The sequence below is a fragment of the Hydra vulgaris genome, chromosome 05 (genome assembly GCF_038396675.1).
Source record: "Hydra vulgaris chromosome 05, alternate assembly HydraT2T_AEP".
In the NCBI taxonomy this organism is placed as follows: domain Eukaryota; kingdom Metazoa; phylum Cnidaria; class Hydrozoa; order Anthoathecata; family Hydridae; genus Hydra; species Hydra vulgaris.
Window position 1 is genome coordinate 19,084,287 of NC_088924.1, and position 22,741 is coordinate 19,107,027.

General features: G+C 25.8%; 1 protein-coding gene across 2 annotated transcripts in view; it reads right to left on the bottom strand.

Moving 5' to 3' along the window:
* Positions 1-5,696: 5,696 nt before the first annotated feature.
* LOC136080664 (uncharacterized) overlaps positions 5,697-22,741 on the bottom strand; it is a 66,639-nt gene continuing 49,594 nt past the window's right edge. For both annotated transcript variants that reach the window (XM_065797605.1, XM_065797604.1), the window contains exons 10-18: positions 22,170-22,670; positions 19,292-19,417; positions 14,536-14,575; positions 14,059-14,218; positions 12,466-12,694; positions 12,283-12,358; positions 8,034-8,083; positions 6,217-6,453; positions 5,697-6,093 (exon numbers count right to left, since the gene is read on the bottom strand). In XM_065797605.1, the coding sequence (XP_065653677.1) occupies positions 6,020-6,093; positions 6,217-6,453; positions 8,034-8,083; positions 12,283-12,358; positions 12,466-12,694; positions 14,059-14,218; positions 14,536-14,575; positions 19,292-19,417; positions 22,170-22,670 (1,493 nt within the window). In that variant the 3' untranslated portion in view covers positions 5,697-6,019. The remainder of the gene's footprint in view (positions 6,094-6,216; positions 6,454-8,033; positions 8,084-12,282; positions 12,359-12,465; positions 12,695-14,058; positions 14,219-14,535; positions 14,576-19,291; positions 19,418-22,169; positions 22,671-22,741) is intronic.

Below are 22,741 nucleotides of genomic sequence, written 5' to 3' on the forward strand. Positions count from 1 at the left end.
AACTTTTATGGATAAAGCAAATTTAAAATTTTTGTCCTTTTATCACTTTCGTTTAGATATTAGAAAAAAGTGGAAATGTATTATACGCAAGTGCGGTATGATTTTATAGTTTTGAGAAAATAAAAAATGGCTACGGTCCCAAGCAAGAGAAAAAGTTTGGAAGTTAGCTACCCCTATCATTTTATGATTGATTATGGTAGAGAATTTTATGCTGATTAGGACTCGTATTAAAACATAGACCTGAAAACTTGAGGAAACTACTCTACTTTGATTGTTTAAAAAATTATATTACAAACGTTAAGACCGCCATCTTTTTAAAAACGTCTTATTTTTTATCGGTTTTCATTTAGATATAAATCGTTTTCAAGTCTTTTTTTTTAATTACGCAACCCGGTTTTTATTGTCCTCATGACTGAAATTTATTTAAATTCAGTTGAATATTTTAATAAGTATATATATATATTTTTTTAAATAAAAAACCTTTAACACATAAGTTTTTCGACGTACAAACATCAACTGACAAATAAAGATCACAATTAAATGTATTTACATCGACTGACAAATAGGGATTGGCGTAAACAAAACTACATGATTAGGGTCAGAACCAATCAGAACAATGACTTAATAATTTAACTAGATGCATGACTTTCGTCATCGTCAGTCATTTTGCGGTACGGCAAAAATACATAACGCGGCAATAAAGATAAAGCAAAAACTAATAATTTAAGTAATAATAATTAAAATTTGAATTTAATGATACTGTTTTAACGAATTTATTGACAACTATTTTTAACTTAATTTTTTATTTTATATATATTTATAGTGCTTAAAAATTAAACTCAATAAATGCATTAAAATTAACTGCATTGTGCTAAGTAAAACTTTAAAGAATTCATTTTTATAAAAAAACTGATTATATGTGTTCAAAAAAAAAATTGTATTTTTCATGATACCCTCTCTGTTTTCAGTTTTTTGCCGTACCGCAAGATGGCGAACGATGGCTTCACTTTTTAATTAAAGTCATCCATCTAGTTTTATTAATACGGCATTGAATTAGAAACTAATGGGTTTTGCTTTAAATAGTTTTGCTTTGAAGTGTTAATAAAAACCCGGGTAATTTAAAGTTTACAAAGCAAAAGAATCTGATCATATTCAAGTATAAAGAAAATGGCGAATATTAGCGTTTTTGGTTTAAATTATTAAACTTCAACATCGAATTAGAGTACTTTCCTTAATTTTTCAGGTCAATATTTTCATACGATTATTTCAATAGTCAATATTTTCATAAGATTTCATGCTTAATCAGCATGAAATTTTCTATCGAAATAAATTATAAAATGGTAGGGGTAGCCAACTGAAACAGTGCCTACTTTTTTAGTGTCTAAAAGATAAAAAGCAAAAAGGGATTGTCCTAAATTACGCAACACTAAATTTTCATTAAATAAACAAAACAAAAACGATCAAAATTTTTCCCTCGCAGAGCTTTAAGTTAAATAAAAAATCAAAATAGTCAGTTAAGCTTATTGAAAATCGCCACGTAAAAGAGCTTGAGATCTCCTACTTTTGCTTCTTAAGGGGTAGACTCCCCCAGTTTTAAATATAGCCAATAAATAACAACTTTTGATATATAATGATTAACCATATTACAAAAATAAAAGATTACATTTTTTTTTCTTTTTTGGTCAATCGTTGCTGCAGAAAATAAGTTTTGCGTTGGTCAAGTTTTAGCAAAAACTAATAAAAAAGCTAAGAAAAACTTTGGAAACACATTTGAATAGGTCTGTGTTTTAAACGGAACAGATTTTTTTCAAAGTTCTGGGTCCGAAGACTTGTGCTCTAATGTTGACACTTGAAAAAAGTATATTTTTAGAAAATTTAAATTAGTCATACTGTTTTTTACCGAAGTATTTTAAAATTCCACTTAAAACACAGCTCTTATTAATAAAAAAAAATTTGTTGAAATTTTAAGATAGAACGCTCAAGCGGTTCTCTTGGAATTTTGATTGGCATATTGAAAAACCTCAAACTGAGAAAACGCATAAAAACCGAAACAAAATAATAAACAGTTAACAAATACGCGTAACATTATATATTAGACTATACTTAAAATTAAAAATCTGCTTCATATATTTTACTTTCTTTTTAGAGGTTTGGTCATTTTTTTTCAGTATCTTAGTCCTTGACTTTTGACGATGCGATTTTTTATGGAAGTTTAATTTATAGACCAACCATTTAATGCGTGTCAAATAATATATAATGCGTAAATTATTCATGTCGTTACAACCATTTTTTGTGTAACACCCTGGGGCTATGTTCAGTTTTTCATAAATTAAAATTGAAGACTTCATTTCGATGTTAAAGTTGGCTACAGCATTAGCGACTTTAGCCTACTTAGCCTAATGGGAAATTTCCTACGGCTCACACTGGTATGTAATACTTTTCCTTTAAAAATTCTCTTTCTTTTGCGTGCTCGTTTAGTTCTTACTTTAATTCTATCTGCCTTAAATATGTTTGAAAACTTAAAAATATAAAATTTCTGGCATGGAAATGCGACTGAAACTAAATTACATATCACAGTGGATATCAAAATAGTTAATTTTGAGACAAAATTAACAACTAATTTTATATTACTAGCGTATTTACCAAATTTAGCAAGAGTACTAAAATAAGGTCTACGCTTCTTATGAAAGTGATAATTTTTATATTTAGTTGCTATGGATATCTAATTTTACATAGCAACAACCTGTTTCTGGTAGTTAGAGATTTTTCATTTGTGTTACGTACACTGCATTTGGTATGTGTGTTAGTATAAGGTCTTTGCTTCTTGTAAAAGTGATTTTTTATATTTAGTTACTATGGTTACTTAATTTTGCAGAGGTGGTATATTACGTATGGTTCACTACTATGGTTACTTAGCTTTGCATAGCAAAACTATCACATAGCAAAACTTAGTTTTGCATAGTAAAACTAAATAACCATAGAAATATATATAATTGTAATTTATATAACAATAAAATTATAAATAATTTGGAACAAAACAAGACAAACAGAACTCTTAACCTATTTATATATCAGGACAACATAAAAGAAAACATATACAACATAAAAAAACAACATTAAAAATCAATAAGAAAAGAAAAGGGAATTTTTTTTCCTTTTCTATTGGTTTTTTTCTTAACTGGACACCAATGGATCCGAAGAGTGCAACAGTTGTTTCAATTTAGTGAAAGTTAATTTATCTTTAATTCAGTTACATAATCAGCTTTTCTGGCAGGAAAAACATTTAAAAGGTTGCATGAAGCTTTCATTAACTTCCTTGATTGAAAGCCAATTTTAAAAGCACCATGAATTACGTGGAGGTTCCAACTGTTTTAAGAAGTTTAGGTAGCTTTAGTTGCTCAAACTGTTTTTTAATAGATCAAGAAGTAACCAGTTTATTTTGGGCCATCTGTACACAGTTTTGTCAGATTTATGCAATTAACTATTGCTAAAGATGTGGTCATACTTTTAAGTAATTATTTTGCAGGGGGGTAGTTCAAAAATTGAGTGTCAAAGTATTCCTATTCAACACGATTTAGATCATTGTTCCAAAAATGAATATTATTTTGGATCTATTTGACAATTATGAAAAGAAACATTCAGGTTTTTATCAACAAAAAAAAAGGTAAAAGGATCTTTTCAGATATTTCTTTTAAAAGTATGTGTAAACAATGCCTAAGACCAAAATTAATAACCAAGTTTTATTCTCTCCATCTCATAAGATTTAACAGTCGTGTTATCAGGAAACATTTTTTGATATAGTAGACCATTCACATTACACAAGTTCAATGAAAAATTGCTTGGTACTGCATGAGAAAGAGATTTTTGCACAAGATTTATCAGATTAATCTACTATAAGAAGTTTAACTACTATAAGATGTAGACTGTGCAGGTTTGAGGTAGCAGGATACTAGTTTTGACTTTTTGAACATGTATTTTCCCCTCCATGTGACTTGACATAGCTCTCTGACCTATATTTGATAAGTTGAATTGAACTTGACATGTTTTGACTTTTTATCTGTGCCATTTAAGAGATTTTTTTAAACAATAAATCACTCAAACATTCTTCATTGAAATAAACTGTCATTTAAAAATTTTAAATTTTCATTTATTCTTAAAAAGAGAATGAAAATACAATATTGTTTAAAAATTTTTTATAAGTCTTTACATGTTTTAGCTATTTCTACACAAAAAAGCACCTAATAAATTCATTTAAAGTATTAATTCTACTCAATAATTATTAATTCTACTTAAACCTACGTAAAATGTTTTGCATAAACTTTTTAATTGGTACTTTATACTGTAAATAAATGACTAGAATAAAAGTTAATTTTTTTATAATGATCAAATATAATATATTCAAACAATCTTTTGAGCTGTATAATTATTTAATTAGTTAACTAAAAATGAATATTATTTACTATAAAACATTTGAAACATAAAATAGTACAAAATTAAACAATTCCTTGATCATATCTAAATTTCCCTGAATTGATGGCAACCCTGTAATATAAAGTTTAAAGCATTAACTCGTAATATTTTCTGCATTTATTAAAAATCAATATACCTGCATTCTATAAATATTATTAAATGCGTGTAAATTTGGCTAATGCTTAAGAAGTTAAAACCCGATACAAAATTCCGAATTTTTCTTTCAATTAAATGTGTTTTTAAAATTCAAAATCAGCTTTCAGTTAAATTCGGTTTATAAGTCCAAAAAACGACAAGTTTTAAGTTATAATCAAGCATAATCTTGGCCTTAAACAAAGTACCAAATTTATTAGCAAGATTTGATACGAGCTGACTGAGTAAAAGATGAGCTGACCATTAAATGAGCTGATTTGACCAAGCAAAAATGAGCTGACTTGACCAAACAAAAATGCGCTGATTAGCAAGATTTGAAATGAGCTGACCAGTAAAATGCTTGACGACTTTAAAAGCATAGACTCGGTAAAATGATGAAAACTTGGCAATTATAACAATTTTTTTCTCAGGAAATACTTTTTTATAATGCTTACAAAAAAACTTAAGAAACATAGGCATTATTTGCACTCGATTCCATTATAAGATCCCAATCAACGTTCTTTTTAAAAGGTCAACGCTCATTTTAAAAGGTCTTGCAACTTTTGTAATAAGTTTTTATTGATCTGCCGCGTGTACATTATAGATTTAGAAATAATATTATTATTTGTTATATTGTTAGTTATGAAAAAAGTAGGAGAATATGTCTCAATTATAAAAACAACATAAACCCGTGGAGAGCCCTGCCCGTGAAAATATAGTAAGTGATTATATTATCTAGTAAAGTAGAAGATGCTTAATTATTCTGGTTGACTTGTTTGTTGTTGGAAAAACATTATGTTGAAGAAGTGTATCTATAAAATGTTTAACTTTCATTTGAAGGTGAAAGAAATTACAAAAAAAACTATGGGCATCTTACTATGAAATGAAGATGAACAAACATAATTTGTTTTTAATTAAATGCATTGTCAGTAAATTAATATCTGGTGGCTTTGAACACAAAATTTAACTTTTACTAAAGTGCAAAAAAGCGTGTGATTTTAACACAATGTGTGACATCTATAATCTATAATTATTTTTTAAAATGAAGATAATCGAACGATGGTAATTATTGCGTTTAAATAATTGGCAATAGCTCAACAAATAAACTATATATTAATAAACCAATAACAAATAAACAATGATTATTTAAACGTTAATAAATTATTTTCATAAAAATTAAAAGATTGCAAATAAAAAAAATAAAATTTGTTTTTAGTAAATTGTTCATCATTGTACATTATTAATACAAATCGATTCAAAAATTGTTTCGTTACGAAAATGGATTTCCATAGTCTTACGCAACGAGGTCAAAAAAAAAACAAACAGTAATAAAGTAAATTGCAGGAATGCAAAGATTACCGTTTTTGGATAATCTTTTTTAAATACAAACTTCAGTAGAGTTTTAATAAAAAATTATTCAGAGTATCCACTTTACTCTTTGTATCCATGAATCGCTTTTCAGCCTTCGGAAAAAAAGTCCTTCGGCGTTTCCTAAATATTCGGAATAACCACAAAAATAAAAGAGTATTCGATTACGCGCAGGAAAGAATATATAAATATTATAAACAATATTTATATTATCATAAATAATATTATTTATCGTAATATTTTCACCTAACCATTGATATGGCCCAAGAGTATAAATTTGTTCATTATCGCCTTCTAAATTTTTTACAAAAGTTGAATTGAGTTGGTTAAAAACATTGTTTAAAAACTGCTGATTTGTTATTGCCAACCATTTTTTGTAGTAATTATGAAACATTAAATACATTTTTCTATTTCGATGAACCGCGTAAAGTTCTTTTGTTACCGAGTGACGACCGAGAACGGAGCCAACCTGAACATCCATGGCTGAAAGAAAAAAAAAAAAATTGAGTATAAGCGGAGGAAAAAATTGAAATTTCCAGTTAAATATTTTTCAATCAAACTGTGTTCCTTGATAAAAACCTAGTCATCATTTCAACTTCAAATAATTTAAAGAACACAATTTCATTATGGATACACCTTTTTTCAAAAAAAAAACAAACATCTTGAAAAAGGAATTTCTTTTGATTAAAAAAAAAACAAACAAAAAAAAAACATCAGTTTGTGATCGTAATATTTTTCTTCTATAAACTAATATTTGAAATATTCAGCCAATTTCATTTGCTCATCCACGCTTTCAAACACATATTTCAGTTGGTGCCAATACGCTTTAAAAACTTGAGTTTTTATATATACAACTTTCAACACAAAATATCAAATTTAAAACTTCACAAAAGGAGTTTTTGAGAAGTAAAGGCTTTTTTAAAATAGTTAATAGTTGTCGAAGCGTTTTTGATGATTTATTTTTATATTCCAACGGGTATTTGCTTTTAAAAGTTGCGTTTTAAATGTCTCTTGAGGTCTTCTAAACAATTTAATGTAAATAACGCTTAGGAGGTTAAAACGTTTCAAAGATATTTAGAACGTAACTTAAAAAAATAAATACTCGTAGAGATATACCTTAAAGAAAATTCCGATTCCTGATTCGGATGTTCCTTGCTGCATAATTCAAAACATAATTTAAAATAAAATAATAGGTTAATAATAGGTTATTTTGGAATTATAGCTAGAACTTGATTAACTTTGTAAAACATTTTTGCGACAAATATTAAAAATAAGTTTTGCTGATTTGATCTAAAAATTAAATAAAAAAAACTAATCAAGGCAAGACACTTATCCAATTCAACTAATAGTAAGTGTGTTAGGATAACCAACTGATAAAACATCAAGGTAGTTAATAAATCCCATTCAATCAAGCCTAAATCTTATCAACACCAACATTTGAAACTCAAAGTACTTAATAAATGTGCTCAGCCATGATCAGCCGTTATATATCAAAATTTTGTTATACTTAACTTTTACCTTTTAGCATCAAGTCAAGAATTGATGCTGTATTAGAACAAGTTAGAGCAGCTTTTAATTAAAAACTCTCTGAAATAAAAATACCTTTAAACTTGTATTCATCAAACTCTTGTTTTTACTTGAGTGTATTCTTGTAAACAATACACCAAAGAAAACTGTTTATTACTGTTACTTATTAACTCAAATAACTTTTCACGTTATTCCGCAATAAGTAAATAACCGGTTGAACAGGTTTAGCATTGATGACAGTAACTGTAGTAACCTATACATACATGGCTACGAAATTAAAAAAAATGAAGACAATCTTAAAAATGAAAATTAAAAGAGTGACGCCAGTACAATTGTTAACATACACATTTACTTTTTCCTGGGATCACTGAGTTCTCTACATTAAATAGTTTTTTGATTATATATTTTATTAATATTTTCTAAAAATAAAATCTCCATAGATAATTCTAACAGCAAAATTAGATTAGAATAAAAAAACTCACTTACATAGCGTTAAAAAATTTAAATAAAACTAATAATTAAAAAAATCAAACCACCTGTCCATAAATATCCTTCATCATCAGAGAAATAACATACAGGTTTTGTACTAAAGTAAATACTTAAAGTTTAATGTGGTATTTAACTAACAGAATCACACAGAACAAAACTTGTTTTACATGTTTTAATAATAAATAATAATATAATTTATGTCTAATCATATATTTCATCAACAAATAATTAACTAATTTTTACCATATAACTAATAAAACACAGGATCCTGTGGGGCAGAATCTTGAGACCCAGTTTTATGTTTTGGCTTTAAAAATTTGTTAAAAACTCAATCAGCTTTGCAGTATGATATATTCAAATTGTTATTTGTACATTGTTATTTGTACATGTTATTTACTAAAGTAGTTCCTAATAAAAATTTCCATTTTATTTAATGCAAAATTTGACTTGCCTTAGTTAGTTTTATATTAGGAACATTTGCTTTTGTATCACAAATTTGTATCAAAAGTTATATTGCAACAATATCATCAAACTTTGCATTAATTTACATAAACGCTCTTTGCATATCAATTTTAAGTACATTGGAACCGCAATTCATTTTTATTCAATTAGTTTTATTTTCGTTATAATCTCGCATTTTTGCAGTATTGGTGTTGCGATTACTCTGCTCTTAGTAAAATGCAACTGAATTTTAAAAAGTAAATACCTTATAACAATAACTTATACACATATGTAAGTCTTATGCATTAAATTATGTATAGATTTTTGCATTTTTATTTTAATTATATTTTTATTAGTTTAGTTTATTGCACTAGATTTTTTTTCTATCTTATTATTTATACATATATTTTTTATCCACATTTTCTGAATAAAAAATTGCACGATTGTAGCAGAGAACAGCTTTATAAAATATTTATTTATGGTTTTATAATTTTTTATTTTTTGAATATAAAAATATTATATTTATATCAAAACTATATAATCAAAAGGCACAATTTATTGAACATTTGTAGCAATTGAATAAAAACTTGTATATCCGACATCTTTACTCAAATAAAAAATGCTTTGATAAATTTAACTGATACTTTGCATCTATGGGTTCTATCAAATTTGTATTTATAATCAGATAAGTATGCATATAGAATGGAAAATATCCAGTATCAAAATAAATGTAAAAATGACATTTTTAAGCCTATATATATATATTATTATACATTAATGCAATTATTTATATTAATAACTTATATATACTTTGTTCATCCGAATAACATTCTTTCTACCGACCTCACACAGATCAAGGTTGGCAAATTATTGCAGACCTTAATTTTCCTAATTCATAGGACAGATATATATATATATATATATATATATATATATATATATATATATATATATATATATATATATATATATATATATATATATATATATATATATATATATATAAGTGTGATAACAAAAAAATTTTTTTTATGAAACCACTTGCAATCGAGGAAAGTTTATGAGTAATTGAAGAATATAAATTGCATTTTTGATTTTTTTTTAAAAAAGTCCCCCCCCCCCCCCTCTTCGGAAGAAAAAAGTTAAAAAATAATTTTTTTTTTAAAAATGACATGTGTTTTTTGCTTTATTCAAAAGAGTAATAGTAATGACTAAGCAACTTTTATTAACAAATAAGATACAGAACAGCTAGTAATTTGTCCAAAATGTACAAGAAATGTTTAAAAAATAGTTTTTGCTATGAACCTCAGGTTTAAAAATTCAATTTTTTTTGATTTCGCATGAAGTTCTTCGATCAGCTTAACAGCACGTTCAGCAATTTGGTTAGATCTGGGAATGTCAATTAATGACTCTTCGACTGACCGATGCGTCCTAAACACTTAACTGCTTTCTTGCATTTTATCTTCATGAGTGAGGTAAACAGTTCATTAAAGGACGCTTCATTGTAGTGTTGCGAATGGAGCCAAGCATTTGCCCATTCGTAGCAGATGAAGTCGCAAGCTGGAGCGAGGATACTGTGCCACTCTGGTATCAGAAATAATGCTATAATAGCATACATCGCACATGAGTTTCATCTTGCCTGGTGTAAATTTGGGAGTTTCTTCCAGCTGATTCTAGGCCAATGTGAAGTTGTTTTGTAATGACGATATGCCTGAGATAGTTCATATAAGAACTTAAAATTATCTCGCCATTCAGGGTTCTCGCCTGTGGTAACATCATCTGTCGCAACGAGGTGGTAATCAGCCTGAAGAGAGACATAGTTTTCTGTTAATTTGTTAATGAAGGAATAGTTGAGTTCTGGTTTGGTTGTTGGCTCTTGAATAAGAAAATCCATGACATGCTTCAGAAGGAGGTCGAGCACATGGTGCTGACAGCCAATATATTGTGGCTTCTGAAAGCACTTGCTCAAGACATCATCCTGTATGAGCTTTACAATCCTGTGCAAACGACTAGTATTTACTGTGGTCATGTCGCAGATTATCATGCGAATATTTTCCCAAGCATCGTATTCATCAGTTAGCTGATGTAGTTCCTAGTGAATAGCCGCAGCAGAACCACTCTCACATTTAAGAATACCGAGTTTGATTTCGGTTGTCAAATTTTTCAGCAGAACGACTTGATACTCTTCCCTTCCATTCTTTTACCATTAAACTGGAGACAATAGGGATCTTTGCTTTGAAGTTTTTGAACAATTTTAGTTTTCATTTTCTGTCCTTCAGAGATTACTCGTTTCCAGACACCCGCCTGACTTGGAACCAGCACATCAAGACCATGTTCAGCAATGGTTGCAAGAACGTCATGTGCTTTATGTGTAGAAATGTTGTTTTTCAGTACTAGTAAACCTGCTGTTGTAGTGCTTTTCTGTAGTGCTGTTGTAGTGCTTTTTTCCTGTAGTGCTGTTGTAGTGCTTTTTTTGTAAACCTTTTCAGTACTAGTAAACCTGATGTTGTAGTGCTTGATCTTTGGTATTTCAGTTTGCAATCAGGAGAAGATGACGTGGAAGAAGAGGTTGGCGACTCGGGTGAAGAATCAGAGGTTTCAGAATCCAAAGATTCTGAGTCACTTTCATGTGTTTGTGTGGGTTGGGATTGAGAAGAGCTGGCTTGAGGTTGAGTTGTTGATAGTCAGATTCTTTTTCTTGGGTGGATTGATTCCAAAAGGGCTTGCTTGACCATTGAATAACCAATCTTTTTCCACTCTTAACTTGCCTCTGGTAGAGCTCTTTATCCCCCGTGCTTTTCCATTCTCCATTAACATTAGTGACATCAAATAACTGAGAAAGTGTTGCAGTGAATTTATCAGATGGTTTTTTTTTGTTTTTGTCATATAGATTAATCAGACTATTGAGCTTCTTTCTGATGAGTGCGCTGGATAATAGTGGAAAGTCTAGAATTTCCCTCCAGAGCAATTCTATATCCGTAATCATAATTTGATTTGATCCAGTCGCCGCTTTTCGCTGTTGAACAGAAAAGTGAAGTTTCCAAGAATTTGATGGTTTGTCGGCATCCGTGTGAAATTGGTTAGCTTTTCAACAGATGGAATACTTGGATCCCTTTTCTGTTTAGAAAAGGAGGGTAGATTCTTCATCCAAATATACCTGTTTGACTTTACACTGTTGCTGGAATTTCTATAAGACATTTTATTGACAATCTTGCACTGAAAACAAAAATATTCAAACAAGTTCACATTTCACACGGTATAGCTGGGATCAAAACAAAGATAATAAACAACATCTGTTAACAAACTACTAAACTAACAACCATCTGTAAATGCCTTGTTTATAAACAAATGGAAACAGCTGACTGGAATGTGCTTAAAAGCAGTATAGAACGTCATATAAAAAGTCAGTGTGAAATTGAAACCGATAGTCAAACTGTGCGATGTGTGCACAAAAAAAATAAAAAGGTGGGGGAACTTTTTTCAATTTTTTTAAAAATTGATGTTGCTACTGTCATCTACCTACAATTGTAAAGGGTTTCAGTTTCCTAACGAAAAATAATGATAACAGTTATTACCCTAATATATATATATATATATATATATATATATATATATATATATATATATATATATATATATAATACAATATTACTATTTAGTACATTAGAACAAATTTCCTCAACAAAGTTTTGGAATAATTAGTACTGATATAATTATAACAACTATAAGCTGATTTATGTCAAATAAAACACTTTTACTTTCAGAAAACAGAATTGATTTGATTTTTTTTATAAATCATTTAACATAAAATCCCCAAACACATTTAACTTAAAATCTAAAGACACAACTCTATACCTGGGATAATGTTGACTCATACATACATATATATGATTGTTATATTCATCCCAATATATTCCTTGCCCATAGCTTTCTATACATTAAAGTAGACAAATATTTTTGAAAAAAAAACAAAACAACACTAACAATGTAAACTGTAAAACAAGTTTAATTGTGTTTATAAAACAAATAAAAAAAAACCTTTAAGAAGTTGTTGATTTTGACTGACTGGTATTTTTAGATTATTGGAACATTCAACTTGCTTTTGGAATGTTTTAACTACTCTCTCACGCTTTTCTGCTTCAACTTGGAGTGACAACATCAACAAAATTTCTAATATAAATACACCAGATATTGGACACAACGAATTATTATAAGTTGCAGTAAAACTGTAATTGAATGAATCCAAATAAGTGAAATTTCCGTTGAACTAAATTTATAAAATCAACAAAAAAAAAAAACAGATTAAAAAAAAAAAATTATACAAAACTCATTAAAAACTCATGAAATATTGTTTTAGTAATAAGGTGAAAAGCAGTGATACATTCTAATGCTTCAAAGACATAAAGACAAGATAAATAATAATAAAATATAACAAATGTAATAACATTATTTTTATGTCATAACTTATATATTATGTTTGAAAAATTAAAAAAAAAAAAATACAGAAGAAAATGCAGCCCATTTTGTGAACATTTTTTTGTAAAAATTTACTTAGTCATGTGGTTTTTATAAAGCTATGTCTTTTTTTATTTCTTATTGATCTATTTATATTTTTTTATTCTAGCACGAAATAACAGATTAAATAATCTCAAATCAAAACTTTAAAGAGAAAAAATATTTTATCAAAAAAATGTTAAGAAACACTCATTTCATTATTTATAAAACTTTAATAAACTTCTTATTTATTTGTACTCTTATTATAATTTTTACTTATTAAACTTTACAGAGAAAAAATGTTTTGTTAAATCTTAAGCAACGCTCCTCTTTGGCTTAAAAAAAAACCAAAACTCTTTCTAGATACTTTATGTAAAATTCCTAAGCCCTTGCTAGATACTTCATGTAAAAGTCTTACCTCTTGCTAGATACTTTATGTAAAACTCGTAACTCCTCGCTAGATATTATATGTGAAATTCCTAAGTCTTGCAAGATTTTATAGGAATTCTAAACAATTTTTCGACAATTACACCAACTTATGTTGTTCTTTTTTAATTTGTTTTTAAAAAATTTTCCACTTTTAAAGATAATAGTGATAAATATGGTTATCTGAACAAGAAACAATAACTGAAAGTCCCTTTTGCCATAAAAATAACCTTATCACTTATGTTTCTTCACATTGTTATTTTGTTAGGCAATAAATATCTTAAGAAATATAATCACATCAACATTTTCAGCTAAAGTAATTGCAGAGATTTTAAGTAAAATGTACAAACATGTAGCAATGCAAATAATTTATTTCGATTTATTTTCCAAAAAAATTTAGTTGAATTAAGTTACTTATGTTTCAACAAATAAAAAACTAATAAAAAATTGGCATATAATAAAAAACCACTTTTATTTTAAAACCAATAAACTATCCATTATTATTCAATAAACTATCCAGAGACTTTTAAAAATAAAATCTATTTTGTGAATCTTTTTGTCTTGGTTTCTGTTACTTAGGCAAATGCATAACATAGATTAGATCCTGAGGTTTAATATAGTAAAATAACTACTGAAATTTTATTTAATTAACTATAATTAATTTGAATTTTTAATACTTAATTACTAAAAAAAATGTTAAAAATAACTTACCGAATACCTAAGTCGATTAGCTTGAGTCTTAACAAAGCGTTGAATAATACTATCAGATATAAATGTAAAAAATGGCGGCAAAAAATATTCAAACTCTAAACTAACATTTGATGGTTTTATGAATGTTGGATAAATCTGTAAGTTTAGTAAAATCAAATTTCTAAAAGTAGAAAAGTAAAATTAAAATTGAACTAAGTGAAAACAAGAAGCAAGAAAAAATATAATATTTTTAAGTTTTTGAATTCATTTTTTTGGATTTTTTCAGTGTTTAAAAAGAGTAGAAAAAAAAAAGCTAAATAATTTCACATATTTTGATTCTTCAAAATATCAATTTTAAACATTTTTTAAAAATATTTTTATCCTTATTATAATCTCTTATATAATTACAAAAAAGAAAAAAACTGAAACTATATTTTAATTATTTATTTAATTATTATATTTAATTATTAATTTAATTTTAACAAAATTTAAACATACCCTTGCACAGAAACTGTGTTAAAAACATTCCACAATGGAGCTAAGTTAATGCAGACATTAGTTAAAATATTAAAAAAAAAAAAAAAACATACATACATAAACTAGTATTAAAAAACATTGATAAAATAATATCATAAAAAACAATATATTGAACAAAATTTTGCTAGTACTGACCCTAGAAGAGGAGAGGGAGGTTTCTACAATTATTTTCTCTAGTAGAGGAGAGGGAGGTTTCTATAACGATTTTCTCTTTTTCTATTCATTTCTTTTCCTATTTTATTATTACTTTGTTATTATTGTTATCATTAATATTATCATTATTATTATTTAAATGTCATCTTAAACTTTAGAACTTTTGGAAACCTTAACAAAATTCAATCATACCCTTGTAAAGAAACAGTGTTAAGCAGTGTTCAACAGAAATAAATATTTTTAATTTTATTTATCAATGTAAAAACTCAAGTTGAAAACTTTATTTATAATTTATTGCTAAATTCAAAAACTTAAAAAAGACAATAAGACAGACAATAAAATTTATAGACAATTATTTCTGTCTGATGCTCACCTACCTATTAAATATGACCAATTAAAAGCTAAACAATACATAAACAAACCAAACAATAACAACTTAAATGTTCTATCATATTGCATCATGGATGTCTTCAACATACTTTATAATATCAATAAAAAATAAACAAACGCCATTACAGAAACCAGTCCAAATCACAAAAGGGTTGAAACATGGATGTTAAACTTAAAAAAAAAAATTGTTGAACCTACCATTTAAATAAAGTTTTGTAAAATTTTGTAAAAGTTATTCGGAAACATGATACTATAAAACTCAACTTGTATAGAAGACTAAAAATGGACTTGTATTTATAATATTTTTTATACCATTTTAATTATATTTATTGCCATATCTAAAAAAAACTTTAAGTGTCAAGATGAAATTATATCAAATGATAACCAATACATTATACAACAATACAAAATACACAAAGTTTAGATAATAAAACTTTACTTGAACTTTTTGTTCACACTTTTAAAAATTGTTACTTTTTCTGGAATGATGAAATAGAAAGAAAACTTAGTAAAATTATCTCTAATGGTTGTAAAAATGGAGGTGTATTTGTAACATCTAGAAAAATAAAGACCTCTCTATATAATTTTGGTATTCTTATAACAGCAAACCTATAATTCACAAGTAATATGCTAATGGTAGTCATTTTATTAACATAAACATATTTCCTTAGACAATTTGTAGATTTTCCTTAGATATTTTGTAGATATAGTTTTATGTTGATATATAAATTTTACACTCTTAAGAAGCAACTTTTTTTGAATTTATTAAAAAAGTTTTATTTACTGACAAATAACTCAATGTTAATACTTTTCATTAATTTAATTTTAACAGTTTGCCTGTATGTTTTATTATTTAGTAACTTTTAAGTTCATAACATCATAAGGAATAGTTAAAACTTATTAAGTTTTGATAAATAGCTAAATTAATTTAAACTAATGTTTTAATGCTAATTTATGCATAATATTATAATTCATTTAAGCTTATATATTTTCTTGACAGGAATTCTAGAAAATTCTATATTACTATTTAGATCAAATGCTTTAATAAAAAACATTAATAGATACCTCCTGTATTTTAGGTTTTGTGTGGATTTTAATGTTCATCTGCTTTATAAAAAATATTTAACCATTAAGATAAATAGGATAGTTAATGACATTAGAAAGTGTTAAAAAAAAAATAAAGAAAACAAAAATGCCATTGTTATTTGGTAAAGCATTTATTCCACCTGTGAAAAACTTTTTTAATAATACAGTGAACAACATAAAGTGAAATAAACCTTATTAGTGAACAACCTAAAGTGAAATAAACCTTATTAGAAAAAATCTATAGCGAAAAAGAAAACCTTAACATTATTGAGAACAAGAGTTAAATTAAAAAAAATTAAATCAAAACAATTTTAATTATTTTTTGACATTTGAAGTTCTGAATTGTTGAAGATTTCTGAAAATTCTGAAGTTGAAGAATTACTTGGCACAATATTTTAAATCTTAAGACTTAATAGTTAAGACTTTTTCATATTTCTAACTTGAATCTCAACATAACAGTATATTATTATTTCAAATTTGTAAAACTTTGGTAAATTATTTTTATTTTTTTTTATTTTAATTCACTTCTCCAAGGTCATGAAGGCCACTGCAGCTGAGAAGGCTACTTTAGTTATGGTTACAACCCTCTCTAAACTCCATAACTCCAAAACACAAACTTTGACGAACAAGACCGCTGCACAGAGAAATAAGTTAAGCGCGGTACTGCCAGGGCCGTGGTGAGGATTGAACATGGAACTTCTTGCTTATGAGGCAAGCGCTCTACCACTACACCACTACAGCATTAGTTAATTTTGCTAATTGCCAAATTTGTTAAATTTATAAAATCTGAAATTTAAAAACTTATACATACAGTTAAAAGTATTTTTATTCGTGTTTTTTTTTAAAACAACCAAAAATGAATAATTATTTATCATGCATAGACATTTTAAGTTATATAAAATAAAAAACAATTACACAAAAATATTGTAATTAATAAATTAAAAAGAGTTTAACTTAATATGTTTTGCAGAAATTTGTCAAGTATTTAGTTTTGATTTTGTCGTAAAGCATTACAAATAGTTAAGTTTGCATTAGTTCATCAATAAATATGGAACAAATAAAGTATAACAACAATTTATGAGAATTATTGCAATTTATAAAAACAAATTTTTTGAGAAACAAAAAGACTTTATTTAAAGAGTATATTGAAAAGAAATTAAATTTTAGATTTAATTTCTTTTAAATAAATATATTTTGTAAAGATTGTTTTCTTTTTCTTGTTTTGTAAAAAACTAATTTTGGCCGAAACAGATTTTGTTTATGTGTACCAATTATTACATTTTAGGAACCAATGTTACAAAAATTGTTTAAAATGTCTTATAAATCAATTATATAAAGAATTCATTTAAAATAAATTGTGGACAATACTACAAATATGAAAAGCTCTTACAACTCACATCACCATACATCTTACAAACCTACTTGTAATCATCAATTTGTTTTGCTATACAGACTTTAAACAAACTCTTTTAGCTTATATTTTTTATTTTTTGACATAATTGCAAAAAAAAAATTAAAAAAAAAAAATTATATTTATTGTTTCTAAATACACAAAAAACATTACAATCAATTTATTCAGTTTATATAGAAAAAAATTTATATCATAAAAAATACATAAAATAGTAAATATTTGAATGCAATAAATTGATTTTTCTTACTTTTTTTTAAAAGTAAGTTTCCGTGACGAGAAAATTTGTTACAAGCTGCTTTATGTTCATCAATTAAGTATACTTTTTGTATACTTAGATGATTGTATACTTAGATGATTGTATACTTAGATGATTGTATACTTAGATGATTGTATACTTAGATGATTGTATACTAAGTATACCTTTTGTATACTTATATGATGAGCATAAAACAATAAACATATATTTTTTTGTATTAATGTAAAAAGCCAAAAGAGTAAATTGTAATTGTGTATATAGCCACTCTTTACTTATGGGTGGCATAGATGTGATACATATATGGTTATGGTATTTATAACACTTAAATGGTATGAGTATTATAGCCATATGTGTGCCAAATGTGACTACCTCCTAAGTGGTACAGTATAATACAAATACTATAGCCTCACATCACCCATATTTACGCCATACTATAAAATGAGTGTGGCTATCATTTAATGACACAAGAAGCCCACATCAAATTTTTTTCTCCATCTATTAGAGACCTGATTAGAAAATTTACTATAACCCCTGTATATGCCAATACTTTACATTATATATAAAAACATAATCTTAATATGTACAAATATTATAATAAAATGCAAAAGTTTTTCAATAATTATTTTATTAAACTTTTTAAAAGAAAATTAATTTAAAAGTAAAATCTTTTCATAACAATATATTTCAATATTTATAACCATAAAATTATATTAATTTTTTTATAACCATAAAACTATATTGTAATATAGAACTAATAAAAAAATTAGATGAATGCAAAGAATTGTAAATTTAAAAAAAAAAGAAAAAAAAAAACATTCATAACCAGTTCCTTAGTTATTCAACTTAAAGCACCATATTTTAAACAAATACCTGTGACCTCTTTATGTTAATGAAAAAAATTACCAATAAATATGAATAAACATCAAATCTTTTAATACTTAATACAATACTTAGTAGAATGATATTTCAGAAACTTCAAAAAACATTAAGCAAAGTATTATGATCAAAAAAAATAAAAAAAAATTTCTACATTGAGAAAACTAAATGAGTCTATTGTAATATTAATAAAAAGAATCTTAAATAGGTAGATAGCTGTGTAATATAATATATAGACAGATAGCTGTGTAATATAATAAATAAACAGATAGCTGTGCAATATAATAATAGACAGATAGTTGTGTAATATAATGAATAGACAGATAGCTGTGTAATATAATAAATCTGAGTTGCAATATAAATTTTTTTTCTCTAAAAACAACTTTACTATCTTCATAAAAAGAGAGTACATAAAAAGTCTGAACTTAAAGACATAACAAAGTTATGTAGAATATAATTTTAATTTTCTTTTAGCTTATAAGTGTTAAGTTTCTCTATATTTTTTCCATTTTATTCTATTTTTACTCAATTTTAAACTTTGATACCTTTATATACATAACATTGCTTTTGTTCTGTATAGCATTCATCGGCCAAGTATCTTGTTCTGTTAGTAAATCCATAACCATTTGATGTATTGCAAGTTGACAAGTTGCTCCATTGTAACAAAGAACCTACAGTCAAAAAACTTAATTAATACTGTTAAAGTAGAAAGAAACAAAAAATCTGTTTAATACAAACTAATACAGTGACAAATAAAGTTGAAACCTTTTTGAATACAAATCATTCTATTGCAAATGTAGGAAAGTTAATATTTATTAATAAAGAAGTAGCTAAGTTAACACATACTAATACAAAGGTAACAAAGTCAATATTTAGAGTTAACAAAGTTAATGTACTTATACAGAAATAGCAAAATTAATATTTAGAAATACAGAGATAAAAAAGTTAATATATACTAATACAGAGGTAACAAAGTTAAAATTTACTAATGCAGAGATAAGTTATTACATACTATAATTGTATAGACAATTAGCTTTTACAAATAAAATAAGTTAACAAAATAAAATAATAAGAATAAGATAATTAATTAGTAAAATAATAACTTAGTTAAAAGTATTTAACAAAAAAAAACTTAAAAACAAACTTATTATAACGAAAAAAGAAGAATTCAAACTAAATTAATATTTAGATCAAAGAGAAAATATATAAATCAAAATAATAATAATGATAAATATAAATGCTCCATTGTAGCAAAGAACCTACAGTAATATTTTATATTTAATTATTTCAATAAATAGCTACTAATTTAAAGCGGATAACGAAAACAAAAATCTTAATACTAATACAGTTTTTAACAAAATTAATACATTACTAAGTTATTTCTTCACAGGTAACAAACTTGATACATACTAATATAATTGTAATTAAGTTAACTGTTTAAAAGGAAAACAAGTAGTTAATATAACAGAAATTTAACCAGATAAAAACTTTGCAGAACTTATTTTCTTCAATGGCAACCCAAAATAAAATAAAACGTCAAAATGTCAAACTATGCCTGACACCAGTCTTGCAAGATTCTTCCTCATGATCATTATGGTAATTATCTTAACAATGTTTGTTTTACAATAAAATCTGGACCTTTATTCTTGAATAACTTATAATTACTAATAATTTATCAGCCTTTTCAGTTGTAACTTCAGGTTTTCCAAAGCGATGAAATCTTTTCAAAATGTGACTTTTTCCTGAGTTAAAAATATTGCAGAAATAAGTTCAGAAAATTTTTTGTCTGTTTTTATCAATAGGTTTCTGTCTATTTCCTTCTTTTCCACAGCTTTTATAATTAATTTTTTAATTTTATTTAAAACTTCCTTAGCCTTTCCCATGCTTTTAAAATATTATTAAACAATGGAATTATTAAAAATTACAAACATTTTAACTATAATTTACATCACTGCTTTTAAAATCTCAATGTGATTTATTAAATTTAATAAAACTTTGGGCTTTAACTTTGCTTTTGCTTAAAAAAACTTGATATAACTGTAGAGAAGGATACTATTTCTAAACTTCTGCTAGGAAGTCTTTTCAAAAAAATATTTTTTTAAAATTGAAATAATATAAGGGAAATTTTATAAAAGACTTCAGCTTATTTAAGAATGTTTGTAAAAAGTTACGTGTTAAGAACTTAAATAAAATTTATGTTTATAAACTTTTGCGTACTATTGTATATGCTAGTTCTAGAATATCCATTAAAAACAATAAAAAAATAAAAAAATAAAAAAATGGAAGGCATTTGAAACAAACAATAAATTGAGAAATGTACAAATTTCCTTGATTTTTTCAGAATTTTTTAGAATAACGAAGAAAATACAGGATTTTCTAAAACTACTTTCAAATTCAAAGACTTTCCATGACTGTTGGGAACCTGTATAAAAAACAATGCTTCCATAATTATATCAAAATTGTGATTGCTTATATATGGTAATAAAACAAAAACTCTTTAGCTGAATCATTTATCATCTTTCAAAAGTAAGAAAAAAACTTGTTTTTGTTAAAATCAGATTTATTAAAATTAGTTTTGAAAACTTGTTTCTACCTACTATTAATTTTTTTCTTTAATACCTTTCCACTTCAAAAAGCACTATTTTCTTTTTAATTGTTTTAGAGAGATTGTAATATTAGGCTTACAGAGCAATGATTCATGAACGCCATACTTTCATTATTTTATAAATTTTCTAAATGCATGCTTCTAACAAATAGGAATAATAAATATCAGTGAAGCAGCACTTTGAAATTAAAAACCTTAATAAACTATATAAAATAAAACTTGTTGAATTTTTGTTATAATAACGTAATTTAACTTTAGCTTTACTTAAGTTAGTTATAAATGCAAAAATATTTATGAATAAAGCAACATTATTTATAAATCATAAATAAATAAAAACATTTGCATGATATGATGGAAGCATAATATTTAATAATTTTATTTTTCAATATAAACAAAGGTGCTCTGACTATAATACTTATTTGGTAAACATTTGGCTTCAGAGACAATATAACACAATATAACAAAATTTTATTAATCTTGATTCTTGTTTTTCAAAAGATAAAATAAAAATAAATAACAAATAATAATTTTAGTAATTATTATTTTTGTTACTTATACAATCTTTACTAAGATAAATATAATTTGAAATATCATAAAATAGATATTTTTTAATATTAAGTTAAATACATAATAATAGTTTTACAAATTCAAATTTAAATTTTTTATATTAACAAAATTCTGAAATAAATTCAACTGTCTACAAATGAAAGTCAGTTTACAAGTTTGTATGTTATTTTTGCAAAACAACATACAAACTTAAAAGTAAATTATTAACCTATAGGGTATATGCATTCAAAAGTAATAAATAAAAAAATTACTTGATAAAACTGCTTGATTGTTGGCAACAAAAAGGTTTTTTATTGAGCCATTCTGAGAAACGTCCCATGGATTTGAAGCATATACTATAACATTTTTAAAACTTTGAACTTGTGTGTTTATTAAAGATATAATGTATACATTGTTGACTTGAATTCTGTACAAATAATTTCCATTTGAAAAAATTTGACTGATCTTGATTTTTGACCATTGATTTAGTGGAAGTGCATAATTGCGAAATATGAAACCAGTACCATTAATCAGAGCTGAAACTTGAAGAACTCCAGTATTATCAAGCCAAACTCCTGGATAACCATTTCTAATAATATTAGAATCATCAATAAAATGAATAATACTACTTAAATTATTGCTGAATGAATATGGAATAAAGTCAAATGAAATTATAAATTCTGTATCCAGTATTTGCATTTTAGTGATATTTTTGGCTTTCTTTAAAGGAGTTGGAATGTCCTCTATTATGTAGTTAATCATCTGGCATAAGTCTGAAAAAAATATTTAGAGCAGCATATATATACACACACAAATATACATATATATATATATATATATATAT